Source organism: Crocodylus siamensis, chromosome 1, assembly GCF_052110815.1.
Source record: "Crocodylus siamensis isolate JL-2025a chromosome 1, ASM5211081v1, whole genome shotgun sequence".
Lineage (NCBI taxonomy): Eukaryota > Metazoa > Chordata > Crocodylia > Crocodylidae > Crocodylus > Crocodylus siamensis.
Genome location: NC_143395.1, coordinates 45,097,118 through 45,120,637, shown reverse-complemented (window position 1 = coordinate 45,120,637; position 23,520 = coordinate 45,097,118). Strand labels below are relative to the sequence as shown.

The 23,520-nt window shown below is 43.7% G+C and overlaps 1 protein-coding gene across 1 annotated transcript in view; it reads right to left on the bottom strand.

The window, feature by feature from the left end:
- GFRAL (GDNF family receptor alpha like) overlaps positions 1-23,520 on the bottom strand; it is a 78,986-nt gene that overhangs the window by 46,271 nt on the left and 9,195 nt on the right. Inside the window, 2 exon segments of the mRNA XM_090043693.1 lie at positions 12,705-12,839; positions 17,165-17,564. Of these exon segments, the coding sequence (XP_089899819.1) occupies positions 12,705-12,839; positions 17,165-17,564 (535 nt within the window).

Here is a 23,520-nt window from a genome sequence, read left to right as displayed (position 1 = left end):
AAGCAGAGGGCAGAATCCAATTAATTTTGTGGAAGTCCAAAGCACAGCTGGAGACTTACTCCAGTGGTGACATGTAGGGGGTGCACATGCACCCCCTGAGACTACTGGTGCCCCCTCTGCAAGCACTGGCTGGGGAGTGGCAGCACCAGATGTAGGGTGCAGCCACTTCCAGAAGCACCGTGGCCACTTTCAGGAACAGCACGGCTGCTTACCATGGAGTAAGTTTTACCACAGCCCCCCCTCCTGCAGTTGGTGATATTGGCTGTGGGGGACCAACCCCGATTGCTGACTGGTCACTGAGGATGCACATGCCCTCCCTGACTAAGGTGGCACCAGTCACCCATGACTCACTCTGCGTTCCACCACTGAAGTGTAGGAGTAATTCTATTACCTATTCTGGGCACATCTACACAAGACATTTGTTGAGGAGTTGCCTAATTAGCTCTGCAATAAAGTCTCAGTGCTTATACGTGCAGGCTGCAGTAAACTAAAAAAATACTGCCATAGGTTAGTATTTGTAAGCACAAGTACTATCCTACAGCACCATTGTAGCAGGAGGGGCATCCTAGGGTCGCCATGCTCTCCCCTAGTGCCCCTTACCATGTCCAGTTTGTCTACAAAGCACTCTTAATTCTCACCTGCCACATCTTTGATCTCAAATACATATGATAGGGAGGCTGCCTCTTTGTCTCCCTGAACACGGTTTTTCCCCCTGTACATTAGCCCTGTTCTGCTAATGCATGTTCCAGTGCACCCCAGCCTTATGGGCTATGTGTGGCTCCAACCACCCCTTTACCATGCCCCAAGCCTCACTGATTTACCGGACATTGTTCAGTCTTATATTCTCTTCAGCTCTCAGGCTCTCTAACCTTGGTGCCCTGCTACAAGCATTGTATAGGGTGCCATAACACATGTGTAGATGGTGACTAGGGCTCGTTGGGACATGAGAGTGCTTCAATGTGGGGGCTGCCTACCAGCTAGCCCCACATTGGAGCACCCTTGTGCCCCAGCCAGCCCTTCAACAATACATTGAGCTGGGTTGGAGCAGCGCAGGCTAGCAAGCTGACTCCCTGGGCCTCCTGCCATTTGGGGCTGTTCTGACCCACAGTGGCCATGCATAGGGAGTGCACAGGCATGCACTTATACCCCCTGGGAGTGCCGATGCACCCTCTGATTGGCTGTGCTCACCACTTAGGCGATGGGTGGGGGGGGCAGGTGGGAGTGCCAATGCCCACCCTGTAAGTGCTGGTCGATCACTGCAGCCACTTCCAGGAGGGTCTGTGGCTGCTTCTGGGAGTGGCTGCTATGATCGGCTGGTGCTTGCTCCCAGAAATGGCTGCAGCCACTCCTGGAAGTGGCTGCAGCAATTGCAGTGATTGGCTGCAGCAATAGGCCATTGTGAGATTGCCTGGGGGACCCCAGGAAACCCCTTCCCCAGTCCATAGGATCACCCACAAGGGAACCCCCCGGTCGGTGATACTGGTCACAGTGGGGAAAACGTGACCCCCTCTTCCCTCAAGTAAGGCAGCACCAGTCACCCATGCTGAGCCAGATCAATGTGCTGCAGTCCTGGGAGCAATCTACATGTGTAAATGTGGTGCCTGGGAGCAATAAACTCTGGTGCAAACTGTGTCAGAGTTTATTCAGTCAAAGTAATTGCACGTGTAGATGTGCCCTCTGGGTGCATAAGTGTCCCCATTATAGAAATAAGGAAATGGCTGTGCATTTCTGGAGGGCAATCCTATTCCACTTAGGAACCCAAATGGGATAATAGAATAGAATTGCTCAGGCATAACAGTTGGGTAACTCAAACTTACCCTCAGGCTTCACTTTGGTCTTCTGCTGTTTACTGTTTTCAACAGCTGGACTTCAATTATAAAACATTATATAATAAAGATGAAGCATATTGATTAGTCATCAATACTTTTAGGAATAAATATGAAACCCAGGTAGTCTTCCCAAGAGAAAGAATTTAGGACTTTTTTTAGAAACCTGGAATATGAGCTCAAGGAGATCTAAGGGAGATATAAGGGATAAAGGCAAATAAGAAAACAAGTGTTGTTGGGGGGGTTTTTTTGAGGGGGGAGGGTTGGTTTGGATTTGTCCTGTCTGTACCAAAACATTTTACTGCTAAAAGCTGTCACAAGCTGGAACAACCCTGAATTTGTGCTGTTCAAATTAAATCACTTCTCTGAGTGCATGCCTACATGTGTATTTGCATGTGCCTAAACTTAATGTGCCTTTGCTTAAGGCACATTAAGGAGATTTAGGCATGCATCTACATGTTGATGCGCTAATGCACCTTAAGGCACTTTAACTTTTAGGTGAAATTAGCTAAGTCGCATTAGCCCACATGCAGATGCACTAATGCACTTTAATGAGGTGATGTTGATTGATGAACACCACATTAATGCACATTAAGCACCTACATGTTGGCTAATGGGACTTGGCTAATCATGCCTAAATTTGATACCTGCTTTATACCTGTACCAAATGTAGTTGGGTGCATTAAGGGTGCACACATGTGGACATGCACCCTTAATGTGCCTTATAAATGGCTATTTTAGGCTAATTCCACTTAAAAGGGGTATGTGTAGACATGCCCTGAATGACTTAAATTTTGGATCAGAACTGTTCCATTGCTACAATGCGTATACAAGTTACTGGCTTACCTATACCAGCAAATAGTTCTGCAGTAATAATTCTAGGGTGCTCCTATGCCTGCAACATATGCTTTTGAAAAGCCTCTCTTCATATTAGTCCAAGTCTGGGTAGGGACAAGTGTTATATTTCATAGATTCATAGATGTTAGGGTTGGAAGGGACCTCAATAGATCATTGAGTTTGACCGCTGCATAGGCAGGAAAGAGTTGGGTTCAGATGACCCCAGCCAGATGCCTATCTAACCTCCTTTTGAAGACCCCCGGGGTAGGGGAGAGCACCACCTCCCTTGGGAGTCCATTCCAGATTTTGGCCACTCTAACTGTGAAGAAGTTCTTCCTAATGTCTGGTCTAAATCTGCTCTCTCTTAGCTTATGGCCATTATTTCTTGTAACTCCTAGGGGTGCCTTGGTGAGTAGAGCCTCACCAATTCCCTTCTGCACCCCCATGATGAATTTATAGGCAGCCACAAGGTTGCCTCTCAACCTTCTCTTGTGGAGGCTGAAGAGGTACCCTGGTCTCTCTTTGTAGGGCTTGGCCTGCAAGCCCTTAACCATATGAGTGGCCCTTCTCTGGACCCTCTCCAGGTTATTCACATCCCTCTTAAAGTGTGATGCCCAAACCTGGATGCAGCATTCCAACTGCAGTCTGACCAGTGCCCAATAGAGGGGAAGTATCACCTTCTTGGTTCTGTTTGTCATGCATCTGCTGATGCACGATAAAGTGCCATTAGCTTTGCTGACGACTTCATCACACTGACAACTCATGTTCATCTTGGAGTCCACTAGCACTCCAAGATCCCTCTCTGCTTCTGTGCTGCTGAACAGGTCATTTCCTAGGCAGTAGGTGTGCTGGACATTTTTCCACTTTGCATTTCTCCTTGTGATAGTAGAAGAAATGCTACTCTCCTGCTAGAAACTGGGAGCATCCATGAAGTTTCTCCCACAGGAAACAGGCTAATTCTAGGATAAAGATCTTCCTCATTTTAACAAGGAAGACCTTTTGTGCAGGAGACATTTTCCTGCAGGAATGAACCCTAGCCCATGGAAATGCTCTGTGTGCCTTCCCCAGACTAGGATGTGAGTGCTGCTGGAATCCAGGCAATCCTAGGGACGAGTGGGCCAGCAGGAAAAGGTTACTCGTGTGTTCCCCAGAGTGGGGTGACCCCTGGACTCAACAAGAAATCTATGAGTCAAAGTGCACATCACATGACAGGATAGGAATAAGCTACAGAAGTGTACACCAGTGCAGAGAAGGATTTTAGACATACAAAACCTGCAGGAAGCAAAAAAACTCTTTTAGACTCACCTGGGATGATATAGATAGGAAAGGTTCTGGTTTGAGCAGGGTGTTGGACTACATGACCTCCTCAGGTCCCTTCCACACCTAATTTTCAATGAGTTTGAGTCATACCCAGCAAGCCCATTTAGGGAACACTCTACCCCTTTTTGAAATTGGGGACAGAATGTATCTGGGCAGAGGATGCAGGAAGGGCCTTTTGAAGAGGTGGCTTATTTAACACCAAGGATTTGTAATCATAGCTAAAAATCAGATAGAATCATAGAATCATAGAATCGTAGAAGTAGGGTCGGAAGGGACCTTGTAGATATTCAAGCCCGATCCCCCGCCTGGGCGGGAGAAAAAGACTGGACTCAAATGAGTCCAGCCAGGTAGGCATCAAGCCTCTTCTTAAAGATCCCCAGAGTAAGAGCCAGCACTACTTCCCTAGGAAGTTGGTTCCAGCTCCTAGCTGCCCTAACTGTGAAGTAGTTCTTGCGGATGTCTAATCTAAATCTACTCTCTAATAACTTGTGTCCATTGTTCCTTGTCATGCTAGGCAGCGCTAGGGGAAACAGTGTCTCCCCTAAACCCTTCTGGTCCCCCCTAGTGAGTTTATAGACAGTCACCAGGTCCCCCCTAAGCCTTCTCTTGTGAAGGCTGAACAGGTTTACGTCCCGCAGTCTTTCAATGTAGGGTCTGCCCTGTAGTCCCCGGATCATGCGGGTGGCCCTCCTCTGGAACCTTTCAACGTTGTCCACATCCCTCCTGAAATGGGGCACACAGAACTGGACACAGTACTCCAGCTGTGGCCTGACCAGCATCACGTAGAGGGGGAGGATCACCTCCCTGGCTCTACTTGAGATGTACCTGTGGATGAACGACAAGGTGCGGTTAGCCCTGCCAACCATGACCTCGCATTGTCGGCCCGTGTTCAACTTGGAGTCAATAATGACTGATGTCATAAATGTTCTGTCTCACAGCCTCCCACATGTATATAACACTTCAGTGACTCTTGTGATTGCCAGTCTGTCAGGTTGTTCAAAAAGAGCCAGAACCGTTTTATACTGATGGTAATATTTCCTCCTTTTCGTCATTCATATTATGCAAAACACAATCAGCAATAACAATAAAATGTGTAACTCTGTGCGCGTCTACACAAGACACTTTACTCACAGTAGACAGACTGCACACTACTACACAATAAAGCATCACAGTATAACTGTGCACATAAACTACTGTGCAGTTAGCCAGTACCTGTAAATGCAGGTACTAAATTAACTGCAAAGTAGACACTGCACAGTAGGGCTCATGTAGATGCTGACTGGGAGCAAATTTGCTCCTGGTCAGCCACACCAGCAGGGGGCCAGGTCCTGATGCTGCTCAGCTCCTGCCTTTACCCAGAAGCCAGGAGCTGATCAGCGTGGGGACCCAGTCCCTCTCTGCTCCCAACTGCCCTGGAACTGAAGGACTCCCAGCTTCCTATAAGAGCAGGGAGATGAGCAGCATCAGGACTGGGGAGCATTTCCTTTTCCGCTCAGTCAAGGGCAGCAGGGAGCTGTCTTGCCAATGGGGCAGATAGCAGAGAGCCCTTGGCTAGGGCTGTCTCCCCACCCAGCCTGTAGGCTTCCTGCCAGCTGTCCCACCAGGGAACTGGGGCAGCAGGATGGGAAAGAATCTCTTCTTCTTCAGATGTTTCCTAGCCTCTTCCACTAATCAGCCAATTGGAACAGGAAGCTAGGAAACAGCTGTGGGGGAGGGGAATCTTTCCCAGCCCCCTGCTCTAGTCAGCTGGTGGGGCAGCTGACAGTGAGCCCCCAGCCGAGTGGGAATTTCTCACTCAGCTGGGGTGGTTGGAAACTGTCCCACCAGTGGGGTGGCTAGCAGCAGGGAAGGGGAGTTGTGTGGTAAGGGACTGTTTCATAGCCCCTTGCCCTGGGTGGCAGGGGACTTGGAAAAAGTTGCAGGAGAGAGGAGTATTTCCTAGCCCCCTGTCCTGGCCAGCTGATTGGGGCAGGGGGCTGGAAAAGAGCTGTGGGGGAGGGGACACTTTCCCAGCCCTCCTGCCCTAATCAGCCAGTGGGGCAGGGGTCTGGGAAAGAGCTCTGGGAATGGGACTTTCTCCCAGACCTGGGGCTCAGGGCTGGGAAACAACTGCCTCCTCACCCCTGAGAGTCCAGCTCTAACCCTGGTGCCCTCTGCCAGCCTGGGGCTAGCACCTGGTGGGGCCCAGAGCTCTCACTGGCTGCCATATGGCAGGAACAAATTTGCTCTCAATGGGTGCATCCAGACATGTATGGATGTTCAGTTCCCAGGAAACAAATATTGGCAGTGCACCTTGTGCCATCACTTCTCGTCCCCGGGGAACGCCTGTGCCATACGCACTTGGGAGTGCAGCAAGTTGCCCCAGGTGGTGCAGAGGAGACTGGGCCAGCACTGTGTTGGTGTCAGCAGCCTAACCTGTGGTCATAGGGGCCTCCAAGAACTGCAGCCATGGTGATCCTGCTGAGCAGAGCCTGGCCAGCCGCTGCAGTACAGTTCCAAGCGGCCCGGCTCCACTTTTTAGCAGCACACGCTGCCCAAGCACATGCTGCTTCAGGTTTTTTTTCTATGTTAATGTCAATAGAACATCCCAGTAAGCCACCAACGTTTGCATCATCATGGGGAAACAGAACTTTCTCTTTATGTACTCAGAGGCTATGGGTCTGTGTGTGTGTGTGTGTGTGTGTGTGTGTGTGTGTGTGTGTGTGTGTGTGTGTGTGTGTGTGTGTAGAGGAAGTGGACAGAATTGTGGTGTGTCCTATCTATCACATTAACACAACTCATGAAGCCCATTGAACCAGATCCCTTTCTCATTTTCTGTATGTTGTCCAAAAACATAATATATATGTAATGGCTGTGGATTCTTGGATGATAATAACCACCACTATAGATTTCCAATGCCAAATTGCATTGCCTACTGATCAATAGCAATCTGGAAATGTGAGTTTCTAAAGCATGACTAGCCCCACCCTTCTTTACTCCAGTGTCAAAGCAACTCTTATTTTAGTATTTCCACATTGGCCAGCTGCGGCCAGCTCCTCACACAACTCAAGGAATATTTTCCTTCTCTATCTGATTGTTGCAGATATACATCATGATCTGATCCCACCACTTCTTGCTAATTTCACAGGTCCAGAAGCTGTATTTAATTATATATTGTTAGGCAATGAATGCTCATGGGACCTAGTAATTTGCATACAGTATGTACATTATCTACTCCCCAATTTTCTTGTTTTCACTGCACCAGCCACCACTGTGGTAACTGCTGAAGTTCCCCAGCTGCAGAATGATCAGCCATCCCACTTCCAAGACATCCAAGAGATCTTTCTAGAGGCCTAGAGACCAGATCATACAAGAGGAGGCTGAAAAGACTTTGGACTGTTCAGGCTGGAGAAAAGAAGACTCAGAGGGGACTTGATGGCAACCTATAAGTATATCAGGAGAGTACATCAGGGTCTGGGGGACTAACTATTCACCAAGGCCCCACAGGGGAGGACAAGAAATAATGGGTACAAACTGATTGAAGATTGCTTCAGACTAGACATAAGGAAAAACATCTTTACAAGTTGAGTGGTGAGGGTTTGGAACAGGCTCCCCCCAGGGGTGGTACAGTCCCTGTTGATCTTCAAAAAGTGTCTTGATGTCCATCTTTCTGGGGTCATCTGACCCCAGTAGCCTTTCCTGCCGAAGTGAAGGGGGGCTGAACCCAGTGATATGTAAGGTCTCTTCCAGCTCCTAACAACTATGAAATCTATGAAATATTTCTGTCCAATATTGATATTTCTACTAACAGGTTAAAATGATTGAAAAACTAATGCTGAAAGTGTTAATCTTTGGGACAGACTAGGGGAGTGGTGGTAACTTTTTTTTTAGAAAGAGGATTAAAATAAGAAAATTATCAGACAGAACAGAAGGAAATACAGGAACTAGACTCCAACATCTCACAGTTCCTTAGGAGGAATGTTGGTGTCCCATAATTCATTGGAAGAAAGGTCCACAATTACAGGATGATAGATTGCATAATGAGATCCCTACTTCCAGGCAGCACATGATTTGTTGATATAACCCCTACTGTGATGATGGGCTTCATGAAGAAAGGAACACAACTGCATGAGTTCTAAAGAAAGTACAAAGTTAGTTGCTGTACTTTGTTATAAATGCTACTTGATAAAACTTCCTAGGTTATACATAGCCATGGAGGAATTTCTGTAATGTTGTTTTAAGTAGATCTTGCACCATAATAATGATGAAGTCACAAAGGCCAGAGATTTACTCTAACAATTTAGTAGGTTGTGCAGCACAAAAGGGATAAAAGGGGTTTGTATAAAAGTTAGAACATGCACTCAGCAGTATATGGTTCTCTTATCAGAGTGTGTTTTAACTATGTGATTCAGTATCACAGCTATCAATACCACAGTGTTGATTCAGCTATGTGAAGAATAGGCAGAAAATACTTTTATTGCTGGTTTTCAATTATTGTTCCTTTTATTACTGATTGACTGCAAATAATATATTATAGCTAAAATACATATTACTAGAATGCTTATCAAAATGCTTTCTTATATTGTGCTTGGAAGCCAGTAATAATACAGGTTTTTATTAAAGTAAAATTTACAGGTCGTCCTACAGTATATCCACATCTGATGGAAAACAGGCTTTTGACAAAGAAATGAATCCCTTTTTAGGTCACAATCGCTTCTTTTTTCACAAGCAAAACTACCATTGTCAATACGGGTCCCAACTAAGAATGAAGGACAAAGTAGACTTCTGAATCTAATTCACAAAGATTTTTTTTTAACATTTGATGCAGATCTGAAAGTCTAATACCCTTTTTGCTTTGTTGCCAATACAGAAAAATCTGGTAGGGGAGTGGTAGGAGGGGGGCAGACATTTCCTAATTTTTCAGCTAATCAAAAAAAGAGAAAACAAAATAAGGTGTAATATTGAAACATTTTGACATTGTCAAAACAAAAAGTTATTGAAATGAAATGTTCAAACCTCCTCCAACCTATTACAATAAGATGATTAGACTGCATTTTGATTTCTAATTTCCTTGTGTTATTGGAGGGAAGAGAAGTTAGAAGGAGCACAGCCTCACAATGCAGTACAACTGTAGAGGTTATACTAGAGTGCCAAGGTACTCTGAGCCCTTGGAAAGGCCTAAGCAAACCCTGGAGTACCTTTAGGAAGGTATCCACAAGGGGACTGGAGAGAGGTGATTGTAATACTCTTCCCAAATGATTCCCACCCCCAGCCCTGAAATGGAGGAGTAGTGGGGAAAATCATTCTTCTCTTTGAATAATAGTTTGGTTTTAAGGGATAAAGTGGTACAAATGACGCAATGTCCATTTAGACATGTCTATGTTATGGCCCAGATGTGTCCATTAGGGTATACTCCAAGAACATTGTGATCACCTGCTCTGTGTGAACATGCCACATGTGGAGGCAAAGCTGAGTCAGAAGCATCCCCTTATAGCTTCTCTCAAGAGTGATAGTGGGAATGTCCCCAGAGTGGTTTTACCATCATGTTTCTGGGTTTGGCATGTGCAAGCGGCAGCAGAGACACGCCAGCTCCCACCAGTATAGAAAAATCCTCCAGGGGTCTAGATTTTTGCTTTTTTAATAATATCAGTGTTTTCAAAGTCACACTAATGAATCTGTTCCAATTAACCAGAGCACTATTTAATCTCTGTTTTTCTATGTTCCTCCATGTTCACCCTACACATGGGCTAGGGACAGAAGTTACACATAAACCGGTATCAGTGATTGGAAACTGGTTTAAATCTGTTACACAACAGGGATAGGGACAGACATTACACATAAACTGGTTTAAGTGATTATAAACTGGTTAAAACCTGTAAAAGAACACAAGTTCAGTGCACATAAACCAGTTTCAAAATGGCTGTAACTGGTTTAAGATAAACCTGGTTGAATGTAGTATCCAATTGAACTGATTTGGGTCAAACCAGTTTATGCAATGTGTTCCAGACCTTTTCCAGGTTTAAGTTAAAGCAGAGTCCCCTAGCATCCCAGATGCTTTGTAGCCCTGGGCAGGGCTCTGTTCTCTGGAGCAGAGAACAGAGGAGCAGGCCTTGACCCTGTGCTCCCTAACCAGAGCTCTGTCAGAGACTGCAGGCACAGCAGGGTCTGCCTTGTTTCCCTCTGCCCCACACCACCCTTGCTGCTTGAGCAGGGATACCTCCTTTCTCCCTCACTCTCTCCCTCCCATCCCCCACAGCTCAGACCACAGCCCCATGGACCCCAGGTATGTGGTGTGCTAGCTAACAGTGAGAGGTGTCTGTGTGTGCATGTCTCCAATTTCACTGGGACAGGCAGACAGAACAGTGCCCACTTAGGGCTTTTTGGAGCTAATCAACAGGTCATCTGGTAACATCTCTCCATTCCTCCTTGGAAAAAGCTGTTTAAAAGGAGCTTGAACTAAAGAGAGAGACTTTTGTTTTGTTGATGGGCTGATAACACAGTTTTTATCAGGCCCCTCCTGGCTCCCTCGCCTGTCAGGTTTGCAGACAGTATGAAGAAGCAGGGAGTGAGAGATCAAAAAGCTCATTATCATCAACAGATGCATGCACTGCACACAGCCACTTTGCCTCAGAGTGCTAGCCAGGAGTTGGGGTCTCCCATCCTTTCAGCAGGAAGCAGAGAAAAGCCTGGGGCTGCACAGGCCAGGGTGGGGGTTTATGCCTGTCCCTAGCTGGAGGTCCTGCTGGGGCCTGGTTATACCCCACATCAGCTCAGCACTTTGGAAGGGAAGGGAAGGTTGCTCTAGGGCCCCCCAGCTTCTAGCCTGAGCCACTACAGGCATGTGCCTGAATTTCCTTAGTCCAAAGAAGATGTCTGTGCAGTCACAAACCAGTTCAACCTAGGCAGGTTAGACAAACCTGCAAAGATTGAATCAATTCAGGATCAGGCTTTTTGAACGTCTGTCCCTAGCTCAGAAGTTCAGTGCACATAAACTGCTTTCAAAATGGCTGAAACTGTTTTTTAAGACAGACCTGGATGGATGTAGTACTAGACTGAAATGATTTAGGTTAAATTGATTTATTGAATTTCTGTCTCAGACCACCCACAGATTCAAGTTAACTCACAGTCCCCCAGCATCCCAGGATGCTTTGTACTTCCTGTCGCAAACCCTCCATTGCAGGGTGGGCATACTAGTCTTGGCCCAAGCTGCCTGCTTTAGCCAAGCAGGGAGGTATGCTTTAGCACCCCCTCCTCCCCAGTTTGTGGCCTAAGCTATTGTCGCCATGTGGCTGTATTTCCAGAGTCAAAAGTAAACATTCACTTGTTTATCAGTTCAATCTACGCAGCTTAGACTAACCTGAAAAGATGGAATTGATTCAGCTGTCAGCTTTTTGACTGTCGCCTTAGTGCCAGATTCTATTCCACCTATTTGGTGTCTAAATGGACCTATGTACTTAAATGTGATCCTTTTCAATTCCTGGAAAAACTATTAATACCAAAAGGTCACAGATTTTCCTCTTGCTCACTGCTTTTTCATGAGGTTTTCAGACCAAGATGAAAATATATTACAAACATAGAAAATGGATTATCAGGGGCTCAAACATGGTAGAATAGAATCACTCTTAGGCACCTAATAGATGGAACAGAATCTGCCCCTTAAAGTTCTAATGGTAGAAATTAGTCTTCAGGAGAGATCTGAATGAGAAGGAAGAATGTTTCTGTATTACCAACAGGAGGGAACAATTTCTTGATCTAAATAAAGTCAGGCTTGTTTAATAAAAGGAATGAGGCTGTATTTCAGGCCTGTTGTATTTGTTGGTGCATTCATAATAGTATTTAGATATTTACTAGGTCTAAACTCCCTGGTAAAATAGGTCACATTTTATTAGGTAAAAGTGTATATAGAACAAAGAGCAGTACAGCTCTCAAACATTTTGAGCAGCTATAAAATGGGTAATATATATATATTAACATACAGATATGGAACAACATTGTTATCATCCCTAAACTGTTTAATAAAAATAATCTTGTTCATTAAGGTGATAAACAGCAGCAGAGAAAATGATTCCTTTCTCTCATGCAGGTGAAAAATCTCTTAACTGTTGAATAACCAGAGGGAGATTAGTCATGTTCAATGCCTGCAATATGTTGTATTATCATTCCCTGGAAATGAATTACTCTGACATGTTAGTGCTAGTTAACTGAGGAACTTTGTCAGTTCTGCAAAGTTCTGTCAGGTACACTATAATTTGTTCTTTTCAAATTCTAATATTAATTCTCAAAGTATTCCAGGAAACTATGATGTTGCCTAGGTCTATTACAATATCAATTTGTAGAAGGTATTTTTAACTGGATGACTTTTCTTAGTTTAGAACATATAGGGCTAAATGTTGAAATCATTATTTAGCTCTTGTTCAGGCAAAACTCCCAGCTGGGTAACTGGGGCTCATATTCTGACCCAAGCTCTACCTGCACAAACCTCATTAAAAATGTTTTTGCATGATGTCTGCCCTGAGTAAGGATCTCAGAACTCGGGGCTCGACCCTAATTATGCAATCATTTTTTATTCTGCTCTCACGTCTAAGTTTTACACCTGTGGAACCCCATTGAATTGAATACTGTCACTCCTGTCTCATTGTGATGCAACATCTGAGCTAGGTATTAGAAGCTAATCATATATGGACAGAAACCGTTATCATATATACATCAATCAAATACTGCAGTGTATTTTGTAACAATTACCTGAAATGTTGCAGACATCTTCAATTATATTCCAGACACTTTCACATCCATTAGCAGCGTTTATACATTGCTCTCTCACCTGAAGGCAGTCAGTGGTCTGAGAAGTAAATGAGCTTGAAAAAGATACTGCTAATACTGTAAAAATAGAGAAGTAGTGATTATTTAATGCCTTACATAGATAATTGCTTCCACCTATCCATGCTACAAAATGTAACAACATAACTTAAGGCAGATTTAATGAAGGATGAGCTAGTTAGAACGTCATTAATCAACAAAATACAAAGTTAGATGAAACATTGAGTTTAACTTTCCTTGCAGTTTCAAAAGGCAAAATGCTATAAGATTTTAGCAACATTAAATCACCTATGACCACTGGAATATCATAGAATCATAGAAATTATAAAAAGTTGGAAGGACTGAAGGGGCTGTAAGGGACCTCAGGAGGTTGTTTAGTCCAACTCCTTGTTCAAGGAAATATCATCCATGAATAGATAATCCCAGCTAAGTGTTTGTCTAACTGGTTCTAAAAACTTCAGGGACAAGACGCCCACAAAACTACCAGGCATAATGTCTAGTAGAACTTATAAATAGTGTCAGGTAAATATATTGCATCAAAAACTATATTTTCTTTGAAGTCTTGGAGGGAATTTTTTCTCAAACTCTTTATCAGGATCACTAAATGCTTTGAATGTTAAGACCAATTAAATCATAAATCATATGCAAATCATGTGAAAGACTGAAGTTTCCTTAAATGTGTCCTGTGGTTTATCTTATCAGCAGAAAATTAGATTGGCCTTGTTACAGCAGGAGATACAAGGTTGAGTTTAGCATTTTAATCCATATTCTTGTGCCAAAGTTATCTTTAATATGAGATTGTTTCATTTTAATTTGATAAAAAATGATGCTTTGCATAGTAATATAGAACCTGATCTAGCAAGTTGCTCAACACTTCCTAGCGTGTTTTCATTTGTAGTGGAGGATTCTCAGCACCTCACAGAACTAGGTATTACTGCTCATTCTAGGTGACATTTAAGTCATCCCATGTGGAATTAGAAGGATAAGTGAAGCCCTCCAAACCAGTTTTGAGAAGATTACATTCTGTCTAGGGTCTTGTACAGGCCTTGTGCACTAAGCTCAGTTGCACACAGTTGACATGGTTCTGTAAGACAATATTTTAAAAAAATCAACTACTATTTAGAGATTTCATCTACTGTGCTTTATTGTGATGAAAAGGTATTACTCAAGGAATACTTTTTGGAGATGTGTGGATAAATGTAATAGAATTAATGTTCAAAAGGTGATGGATGAAATAACATTTAATATACCTCTCTGAGGGCACATCTACCCATTTATTTATACATGCCTACATGTAATGCATCTTTACTTAGGGCACATTAAGGCAATTTAGGTGAACATCTCTATATGGACTTGCTAATGTGCTTTAAAGTGCATTAAATTTAGGCACAAATAGCTAAGTTGCATTAGCACACATGAAGAAATGCTAATGTGTATTAATGTGGTATGTATCCATTGATGCACACTGTATTAATGTGCATTAGCACATCTACACATGTATTAATGAGACTTCACTATTTACACCTTAACATAGCCTTAAATCACCATTTTTAAGGAGCATTAATGGTGTGCACATGTAGACACATATCTTTAATGCTTCTTAGAAAAGGTGATTTTAGGCTAAGCCCACCTAAAAGACACATGTGTAGATGTGCCCTGAGTGTATTAGCTTATAATGTGCCCTGCCTTCTCTTCTGCCTTTCATTTAATATGTCATGCCTTTAAAGACCACACATGCTAAACTCAAGCTAGTAGATCTAGCACTGAAGAGAAGAATACTTATCTGTCTTTATACATTCTTTCCAACTACGAGATTCAAGATAGCTAAGACAGATAGTTCCCCTCTACATAGCCTCTTCAGTCTTCTTCTCAGTCAGAAAGAATCCAACCTCACCGCTGTGGCATGGAGAAAGGTACCACTTTCCCCAAGGGATAATTTTGTGCAGTGAGGAATTTAAACCCCAGGTTGGGATCTACAACATAAAGGTTCTACAAATTTGGGCACAGTACTTTTAATCTTCTTTCTATGAACATGAAGTACCATGGCTAAGTATGGGGGAAGGAGGGGAAGGGAAGGCCAACTAATGATCAGGTCAGATTCTCTTTGTTTTTTTTTTTAATTAGAGCTGTTTCTGAGCTATTTATTAATGCTAAACCCAGAAGCAGATTGGATTTACTTAACAAGGGTTGCTATTTAAACCAAACGCAAGATGACATAATTTATATGGCCATGGAACAGTTAATGGAGAATACTTATGGTTACCTCTGTAAAATTAGACCCACCTAATTCTCTACAAAATTACTTATTCTGTTAGAATGTTTGGAATGTTCTGCCTGTCAGCACGTCTCTGGTGAAATCAAGACAATGTAGCTTAAGTCACATTATAACAAAAACTATTAATGCTGTTAGATCAACAGGAACTCCTAGAGAATACAAACAAAATATGGGCTTTTTTAGGTGTTGGACATACTTACATATCTGCCCTGAATAACAATCTCAAAAGACAAGACAAAAGGTGGCAAAAAGGAAAATATTTGAATCTAATTTTCCAGATGGAGACTAGAGGCATGGAAAAATTAAATTATTCACCTAAGGTTGCAGAGGAAATTGCTGACAAGGCCAGACATTAAGTCTTGGTCCAGCTACAAGAATGACAAGACAGGGAGCCAAAAAGGAAAGGTAGATTTTAAAGAGATCTGCTTCATACTGCTTGCTCAGTTTTACATAAACACAGCAGTGTGACTCTATTCAAAGGAAGGGTCTGAAAAGCATAAAGGGCATAAAATGTTGAAGGAAACTTTGAAGTTCCTAAGCCTAACACAGTGGTTCTCAATGTTTTTACATTTGAGATACTCATTGCTAGACTAGAGGCAGCCCATAGGAAAAAAAAACCAAACAGCTCTTAGTTTTCACTCGTTTCATGACTACAGAAGAATAATAGAGCAATTCCTCCAAAAGACAGGTCAGAATGTTTTTAATACCATGGATTCCTGTTTGATATCTCCGGGTTTATCTTGTCAATCATGTTTGCACATCTAACAGTGCTGAGAATGACTGCCTAAGAACTAACCTGTGGAATGCTGTAACAGCAGAATCAGAGTTTTAGAGTAGGAAGATGTTAGTGGTTTGGGGAAACAAGGTGTGCAGAACATAGTGAAAGTCCAAGGATAAAACAGAAGAGAAGCAGAATGCAATATTGGAATTGAATCTCCTCTTACTGCCTTCTAGTTGCTTCCAGTAAACCTGCTTTGTTCATTTTCTTTCCATTTTTTTTTTTCATTTGAAAGCTATGGGAAATGTCAATAACCAGCACTTGCTTGTGCCACTCTGCAAACAGGGCACTGTTTATTTAGACAAGCATCCCATTTACAGGTCTTTCTGATGTCCTGTATTCCTTATCAAGGCAAGTCTGAGAGAGTGAAACACATCCTTTCCCCATCTCTGTTAACAGATTTGAGCATTCCCCCAGGACCTCAGTGGAAGAAGTTTCCCTGGAGGCTACAACTGGTCAAGGACAGCCCTAAAATGACACTGTTTAGACCCAGCATCAATACAAAGGGAGCAAAACTGGAAGAAGCTCCAGGGACAGGAAGTTCCTCTGCCCCATGATGCAACGAAGTAATAGGGGTGTGTAGAAAATTCACCTCACTTAGCATCGATGAGAGAGCTCCCTCAAGAAGTGTTTTTTACCTGCCTCTTTCCACGGCAAAGTCTCATGCAAACCTGAAGAGGGAGGGCATGGGGTTGGGAAACCATCTCTCTGTTCCATCCAAGTCCTTGCTGGGCCAAGTTGCTGTGGTTTGTATCTAGGCAAAAGCAGCCACCGGGAACCACAAGCTGTGACAACGGACTGGGAGTGAGTCCCCTCCCCAACCACCAAAGCTTGTCCTTACAAAGCTCCACACAGAGGCCCTGTGATCAGGACTGGTTCAACCCTTTAGTGGGCCGGGCCCTGGCACACAAACTTGTGGGCTCCTAGCTGAAGATGACATTTTGATATTCTATTTCTTCACTCAGTAATTATAATATGTAAAAAAAAGCAGACCCGGGCCCCTTCTTCACTAGGACCCTAGACTTGTTTCCTAGTTTGCTTATGCATTAATTCGCCCTGCCTGTGCAGACTGGTGCAGGCAAGCAGAAGCAGGGAGGGCTGCTAGCAACGTCCCTTAGAGCAGGTGCGAGGGCGAGAGAGGTTGAATGCAGATACCCGCACAGCGGAGAGAGGGGGAGCAGCGAGAAGCAGACAACGGGGAAACTCACAGCTCCGTCCCAGCCGGGAGCATCAGAAACGCCTAGAGCAGACTCGCGGGGGCCTCCGGAGGTCAGCCAGAGCAGCCCCTGCCACGGGGAGAGGCAGCGGCTGCATCCACCCTAGTGATCTTACCGAGGAGGAGCAGCGCGCCCATGGCGAGCTCCAGGCGGCTACGCACGCGGGGCGGGCGCCGGCGGCTGAGGTCCTCCAGCACCGCCAGGGCTGGACAGCGCTCGCGCCCCGCCGCTTTCAGCACCGCCTGGCTGGACAGCGCTCGGCTGGCGCGGGTGCTCGGGCCGCCCCTCCCCCGCCCCCCCCCCGGCCGCCCGCGCCTGCCTCGGGGCCGGGCCCAGCGCCGCGCGCGCAGGGGCGCAGGACCCGCGTGGCCTCGGCAGCGGACCCCCGGCGGCCGCCTGCGCGGGGACAGCGCGGCCAAAGTCCGGCTGGGCACAGCGATTTGGAAGGAAGGCGGAGGGGGAGAGCTGTGCACGCAAGCGAGCCAGGCGATTGAGGCACGGGTGGGCGACACAGCCTTGAATGGCAAGCAGAGAACAAGATGCAAAACCAAAGGGAAGCCCGTCCTCTTGGCTTCTGTCTTCCCCCCAGGAAAACCCCCAGCGCCTGAGTGCTGCAGACAGCACAGGTGGGGTGACATGCACCACGAGCATCTGCTGGCACGGGCATGTCCTCTGAGCACAGCACAGGGCAGGCCCAGAAGGCTGCCCCTCAGCCACACTGTTCTGCAGGGGGTTGGAGGGAAATCCACCCTTCAACCCATCCCCAGTAAATTCAAAGTAAGAAAACTACTTGGTTGCTGGAACAGAAGTTCTCACCACTGACAAAGGGGAAAAAAAGACTTGCTGTGACTGGGGGAGACAGATTAGGAAATCTTATAGGGAAGCCCACTGCTTGTAGGTGGCCTGCTGGGCAGAAAGGGCTCCTAGTGCACAAGGGACAGACCTCCAGCAGAGCGGCAGAATCTTGTGTGTTGAAGAGATCCATTTAGCTCTGCCTTGCCACCTGCTCTTTTGATATTTAGGTGAAGAGCATCTAACTTCCAGGAGAGGATGAAGATGAGGAAGAAGACAAAGGTGGCCATTAGTTTAACTTCGTCTGTTTTCAATTACAGTAATGGAACGCTGCTGGTAGTATGTGAGGGCCTTGTTCCAGGTGACAGAGTTGCTCAAATGCTGCTGGGTGTTAGTGTTAGGTCAAGTTTGGAGCAGTCACATGTTCAAGGCAGCAGGGGCCTGGAGGACTGGAAAGTAAGAATCCTCTCCCCTCCCCTCCCCCCACCCATTCCAGGCTTCCCCCTTGTTCCTCCCAGGCTCCCCTGTTCCCACCCCAATGCCCAGAGCTCCCCACTACCTTGCAGCAGTCTCTCTTCACCCTCTACCCCCAAGGGCTCATCCCCAACCCGGCCCTTCTCCTCATTTACTTGTGGCTGACTGTGCTGTCTGTCCCAGGGGAGTAAGCAGGGAAGGATTATCCTACCTGCCCTGCTGCTCTTCTCCAGGCCCAGCCCAGAGAGCAGCTGGGCAGGCAGAGTAACCCTTACCTGCCTGTTCCCAGGGGACAGACAGCACAGGGAGCCACAAGTAAGTTGTGAGGAGCAGTAAGCAGAGATCTGGGGTATTGGGTAAGGCAGAGGGCAGTGGGCCTGATTTGGGCCAGCGGTGCAGGGATTGACTACACCTCAGGGCCTTGTTATACCTTACACTTACAGTATGAGCCACACAAATGTTGATGGGTGCTAGTACTAGCTCAAGCTTGGAGCAGTCACACTGCAGGCCATCAGGAGCCTGGAGGATGGAAAGGTAAGAGTTCCACCACCCCCATTCTGTGCTTCTGCCCTGGCCCCCGCCCCCTGTGCCCTGGGCTCCCCCAGATTCCTTCCATTCTACTTCCCCCTTGCCCCTTGTGGTTATCCCTTGTCTCCTGCCTCCCCCTGTCCCTGGGGCATTATTTACTTGTGGCTGCCTGCGCTGTCTCAGGGGATCAAACTGCTTCCTTTAGAACTGTTTTTTTCTATTTCAGTTTTGTTATTTTATATACCATTTAAAAATAAAAATGATAAATATAGCAATTTGGTTGAATTTAAATGTTTTGATTGACAAGAAAATAGTTTTGTTTTGAGGGAAAGGCATAGGGGAGGTGGAAGATGGGGAGGGGAGGAAAAGGAGTAGGAGAAGAAGAAGGAGAAGATGAAGAAGAACAATAATAGCAGCAGCAGCAGCAGCAAAAAAATCCCTAAACAACAACAACAACAAAAGAACTTTGTGAAGTGTTCAGGTTTAATTCCCAACCCAAATAAAAACATGTTTCAAAATGTCACACTCCTTTGCAAAACTAAATTTCTGTTCTCTGTAGAACTGTAGGTCAGATACTTACTTCAGTCCTCAAAATCCAGTAGCTCTTTATATCAGAAAGGTAGCCTACCACCATACACAAGGGACTTGCTGACATTTTGCATCTTTGCTTTTTTTTTTTGGCTTGCAGATATGATCTCCCTTTTGTTTCCATTTCCATAATGCTCTCTCACTTACATTTTGTGCAAGCTTATGTTAGTGCTCTATGCAGGACTATTTACTACTCCCATATCCCACAGAAATCTTTCTTATTCCTGTCTGTCCCTGAAGATTTTTAAGGCATTTTATCCTTTTCCCTCCCACAACAACATAAATCCAGTTCAATCTTCCAAAAGTGGTGGATTTTTGCCTGATCATTATACAACATAAATTAAGTCTATTTTTACAGAGCTGAATTTGTTTCCCTCCTAATCTCTCCTGCAATAAAAATATTTTTCCCTATTCAGCAGTATTTCTATTCCTTGTTCTACCGCCATTTAATGTCTACTTACCTATTCATAATATACTAATAGAAAAAGGTCTATCATGAAATAGGTAGGAACTCTTGTAAGCAGTTCTTTTTGACAACTGCCACCTTCGGTAACCTGAAAAACAACTGGCATATTTTAGAAACCAGGTGTGCCTACATGTGCTATTAATGCTATTTGGCTTTCCTATGCAGTAAATTTACTACCTGTATATGCAGGTAGTAAATTTCCTATGAAGTAGACTGTTTTACTGTGCAGTGAACATCTGAGCAGAAGATGAGGCAGAACATTACCAGTGCAACTCCATGACCTGCAATAGAATCACATGAGGAATTAATTTTGCCAAGACAACTGAACTATTCTTGGAGTAGGTTTAAAAAAACAAAACAAAATGTGATAGTATCATGGACAATGCACTAAACAAGCATAGAGCACTAACATAAGCTTGCACAAAATGTAAGTGAGAGAGCATTATGGTGCATAATTAATACATTCTCAGTGCTGAACAATGCTATTAAAAACAGCCATTTGGTGAGCATAGAAATGGCATGTAGTTACATTTTTTATATGTATATGTGTTGTCAGTCTCGATCATGCCACCCACTTCTTTATACAAAAATATATAATATTTTTATAGTGTTTGGATCCTAAGGGAAAAAGTGCCCTGTCCTTAATATAGAAGAGATGTAGGTTAGCGACAACAAACCAGTGTACTTTGGGGTAATATGTAAAGGCTATGCCGCTCCCAGGTTTTGACTTCAATCACTCAGAACAGATTCAAATGCAACATGTTTTTACCTTGTGAAATCACATCGAACTGCACTGAGGAGGAAAAATATCTTTTTGTGCAAACAACCCCTTTTTGTTGAAAAAAATGACTAGCTCAAAAAACCCCAACTTTTCTGTATATATATATTACTGTTTCAAAATCCCTCTTTTTCATTTTTTATTCAGACACAAGTATCTATTTTTTTTGGATACTTTGGTATAATTTGGCAAGAAGCATATATAGAATATTGAGTGTTGCAGTTCCTTCAAAATATTTATATTATTATAAATTTATATTACAATATTTATACTATACAGGCATACCTTGTTTTATTGCGCTTCATTTTATTGTGCTTTGCAGATATTGCGTTTGGTACAAATTGAAGGTTTGTGGCAACCCTGCGTCGAGCAAGTCTATCGGTGCCATTTTTCCATCGGTTAGCATTTTTTAGCAATAAAGTATTTTCTAATTAAGGTATGTACATTTTTTTTTTTTAGACATAATGCTATTGCACACTTAATAGACTACAGTATAGTGTAAGCATAACTTTTATATGCACTGGGAAACCAAAAAATTCATGTGACTCGCTTTATTGCGATATTCGCTTTATTGCGGTGGTCTGGAACCGAACCCACAATATCTCCGAGGTATGCCTGTATTTAGGATCTTCACTAATTATCATGCAAGGAACTGATTAAACTCCCATTAGGCTGGAATTTTGCAGCTGAATATCTCTTTGTAAATTCAATGAAGATTCATGCAGGTATGCCCATACGGAGCCAGCCAGTTGTCACATGAGGCCTTTGATTTTTTTTGTGAGGAAGATTAGGTTTTTATATTATATCACTCATTCACACATTGCTTATATGCTTACAATCATATTTGCATTTATTCCAGGTGAGTTCAAGTAGGGTATACAAAATACACATGGACATTTTATCTGAATACAAATATGCAGTTGTTTAATGTTTATATAATGCTTCCGTTCAATGCTTTTAGCTGACAATTAGAATAATTCAAATTGTACCTGTCTGGTTAGTGCTTTATTTAATGATGTATTAATTTAAAAATGAAACAATGCTGAAGACAGTTAGACTTCATGTTTTGTACAAGAATATTTTCTATTTTATGGATGCATTGTTCACAATGCAAAATTTGAAGAAACTTGAAGATAAAATAAAATAATAAGAAATATTAATAAAACCATAATACTAAAAGAAAACTTTACACAATTTATGGTTGAAGATAGAAATTTATTTCTATTTTTTTGTTTCAGACAGTCTTTACAAACAACTGATTTTCAAAATACTCTTCAATATTTCACAGTTTGCTGTTCAAATTTAGCAAAAAAGATCTATTTAGAATTAACTAAAGAAAAAATCTAGAGCTTTTCATTGGTATTTGTTTTGCTTAAACACTGATTCTAATTCTATATTAACAGACTTGCACAACTTTCCTTGATTTCATTAGGAGTTACGTGTACCTTAGCCTTGATTTGAAGCCCATTAAATAAAACAGAAAGAACTTAAATAGACACTGAATTAGGATCATTATTTAGCTCTAAGACAACAGTTCTCAACCTTTCTAGACTCAAGGAACTACTTGGAAAAGTCCAACTCTTAGTTTTCATTTGTTTTTTTGGCTACAGATTAGTAGAGCAATTCCTCTGTTGCCAAGAATTCAGAAAGACTACCATCACCAAGCAGAATCTCTGGGTTTATCTTGTGAAAAATATTCAAACACCTAACAGTGCTAACACTAGGTGGCATCCTGTGACATCTATGAAAGGATCTAAACTCATCCAGGTTGAGAATCACTGCTCTAAGAATTAGGATTTCAACATTATTTCATGCCTAAAGATACTGATAAGCATGGTGTGGCATCTTCCAAAGCATGTAAGCAGAACCAAATATCTGGCTTTAAGACTATATTTACATGTGCCTCAGGGTGGGGCAGGGTGGTGGTGCTTTAATTAGAGCAGGTTTTGGGAGTGTCTTATATATTCAGAGTCCCATGCTTCAAAATGGTAACAGGAGGACTTTAACTAAAGCTTGTGCAATTAACTTTAGATAAAGCACTCCACCACCATTTTGAAGCATGGTTACACTGAATATATATGACACAGAAGCTGCTGGAATATGCTAATTAGCATGCTCCAGCAGACTAAATTAATTAGCATGCATTGGAGCAGGCCTTGGGCACATGTGTAGGTGCCCTAAGTGACTAAAATTAAGCCACCTTAATAATCTCTTAAATTCACTGCCTTGTGAAAAATTTTTACTGCAAATCTTCAATGAGCTAAGAAGATTAGTAGGAGAGGCATTGGGGTCTCAGAGCTTCAATGAGATGGGAGTCCAAGAGGGGTGGTTGTTCCTCAAGGAAATGATCCTCCAAGCTCAAAGAGAGTCAGTCCCTATTCACACCAAGGGGGGCAGGAGTGCTAAGAAGCCCCCATGTCTTGGCAAAGGCATCCAGGGATGCCTGAGGGCAAAAAAGGAGACGTATAAACAGTGGAAGTAAGGGGCTATCACCAAGGAGGTTTACACCACTATGGCTGAAGACTGCAGAGACCAAGGCATAGATGGAGCTAGGGCTAGCGACCAGAATTAGGGATAACAAAAAGTCTTTTTTCAAATACATAGGGAGTAAGAAGAAGGCACCAGGGAACGTGAGGTCCCTACAGGACAGACTTGGCAATCTGGTGACTGCAGATAACAAAAAAGCTGACCTCTTTAATGAATTCTTTGGCTCCATATTCCTGAACAGGGACCAGGACATTTCCCCCACTAGGATGGACTCAGGGGAGGCACCACTATGCCTAAGGTCAGGGATGACCTAGTTAGGGAATTGTTGGAGGGGCTGGATGTGTTTAAATCAGTAGGT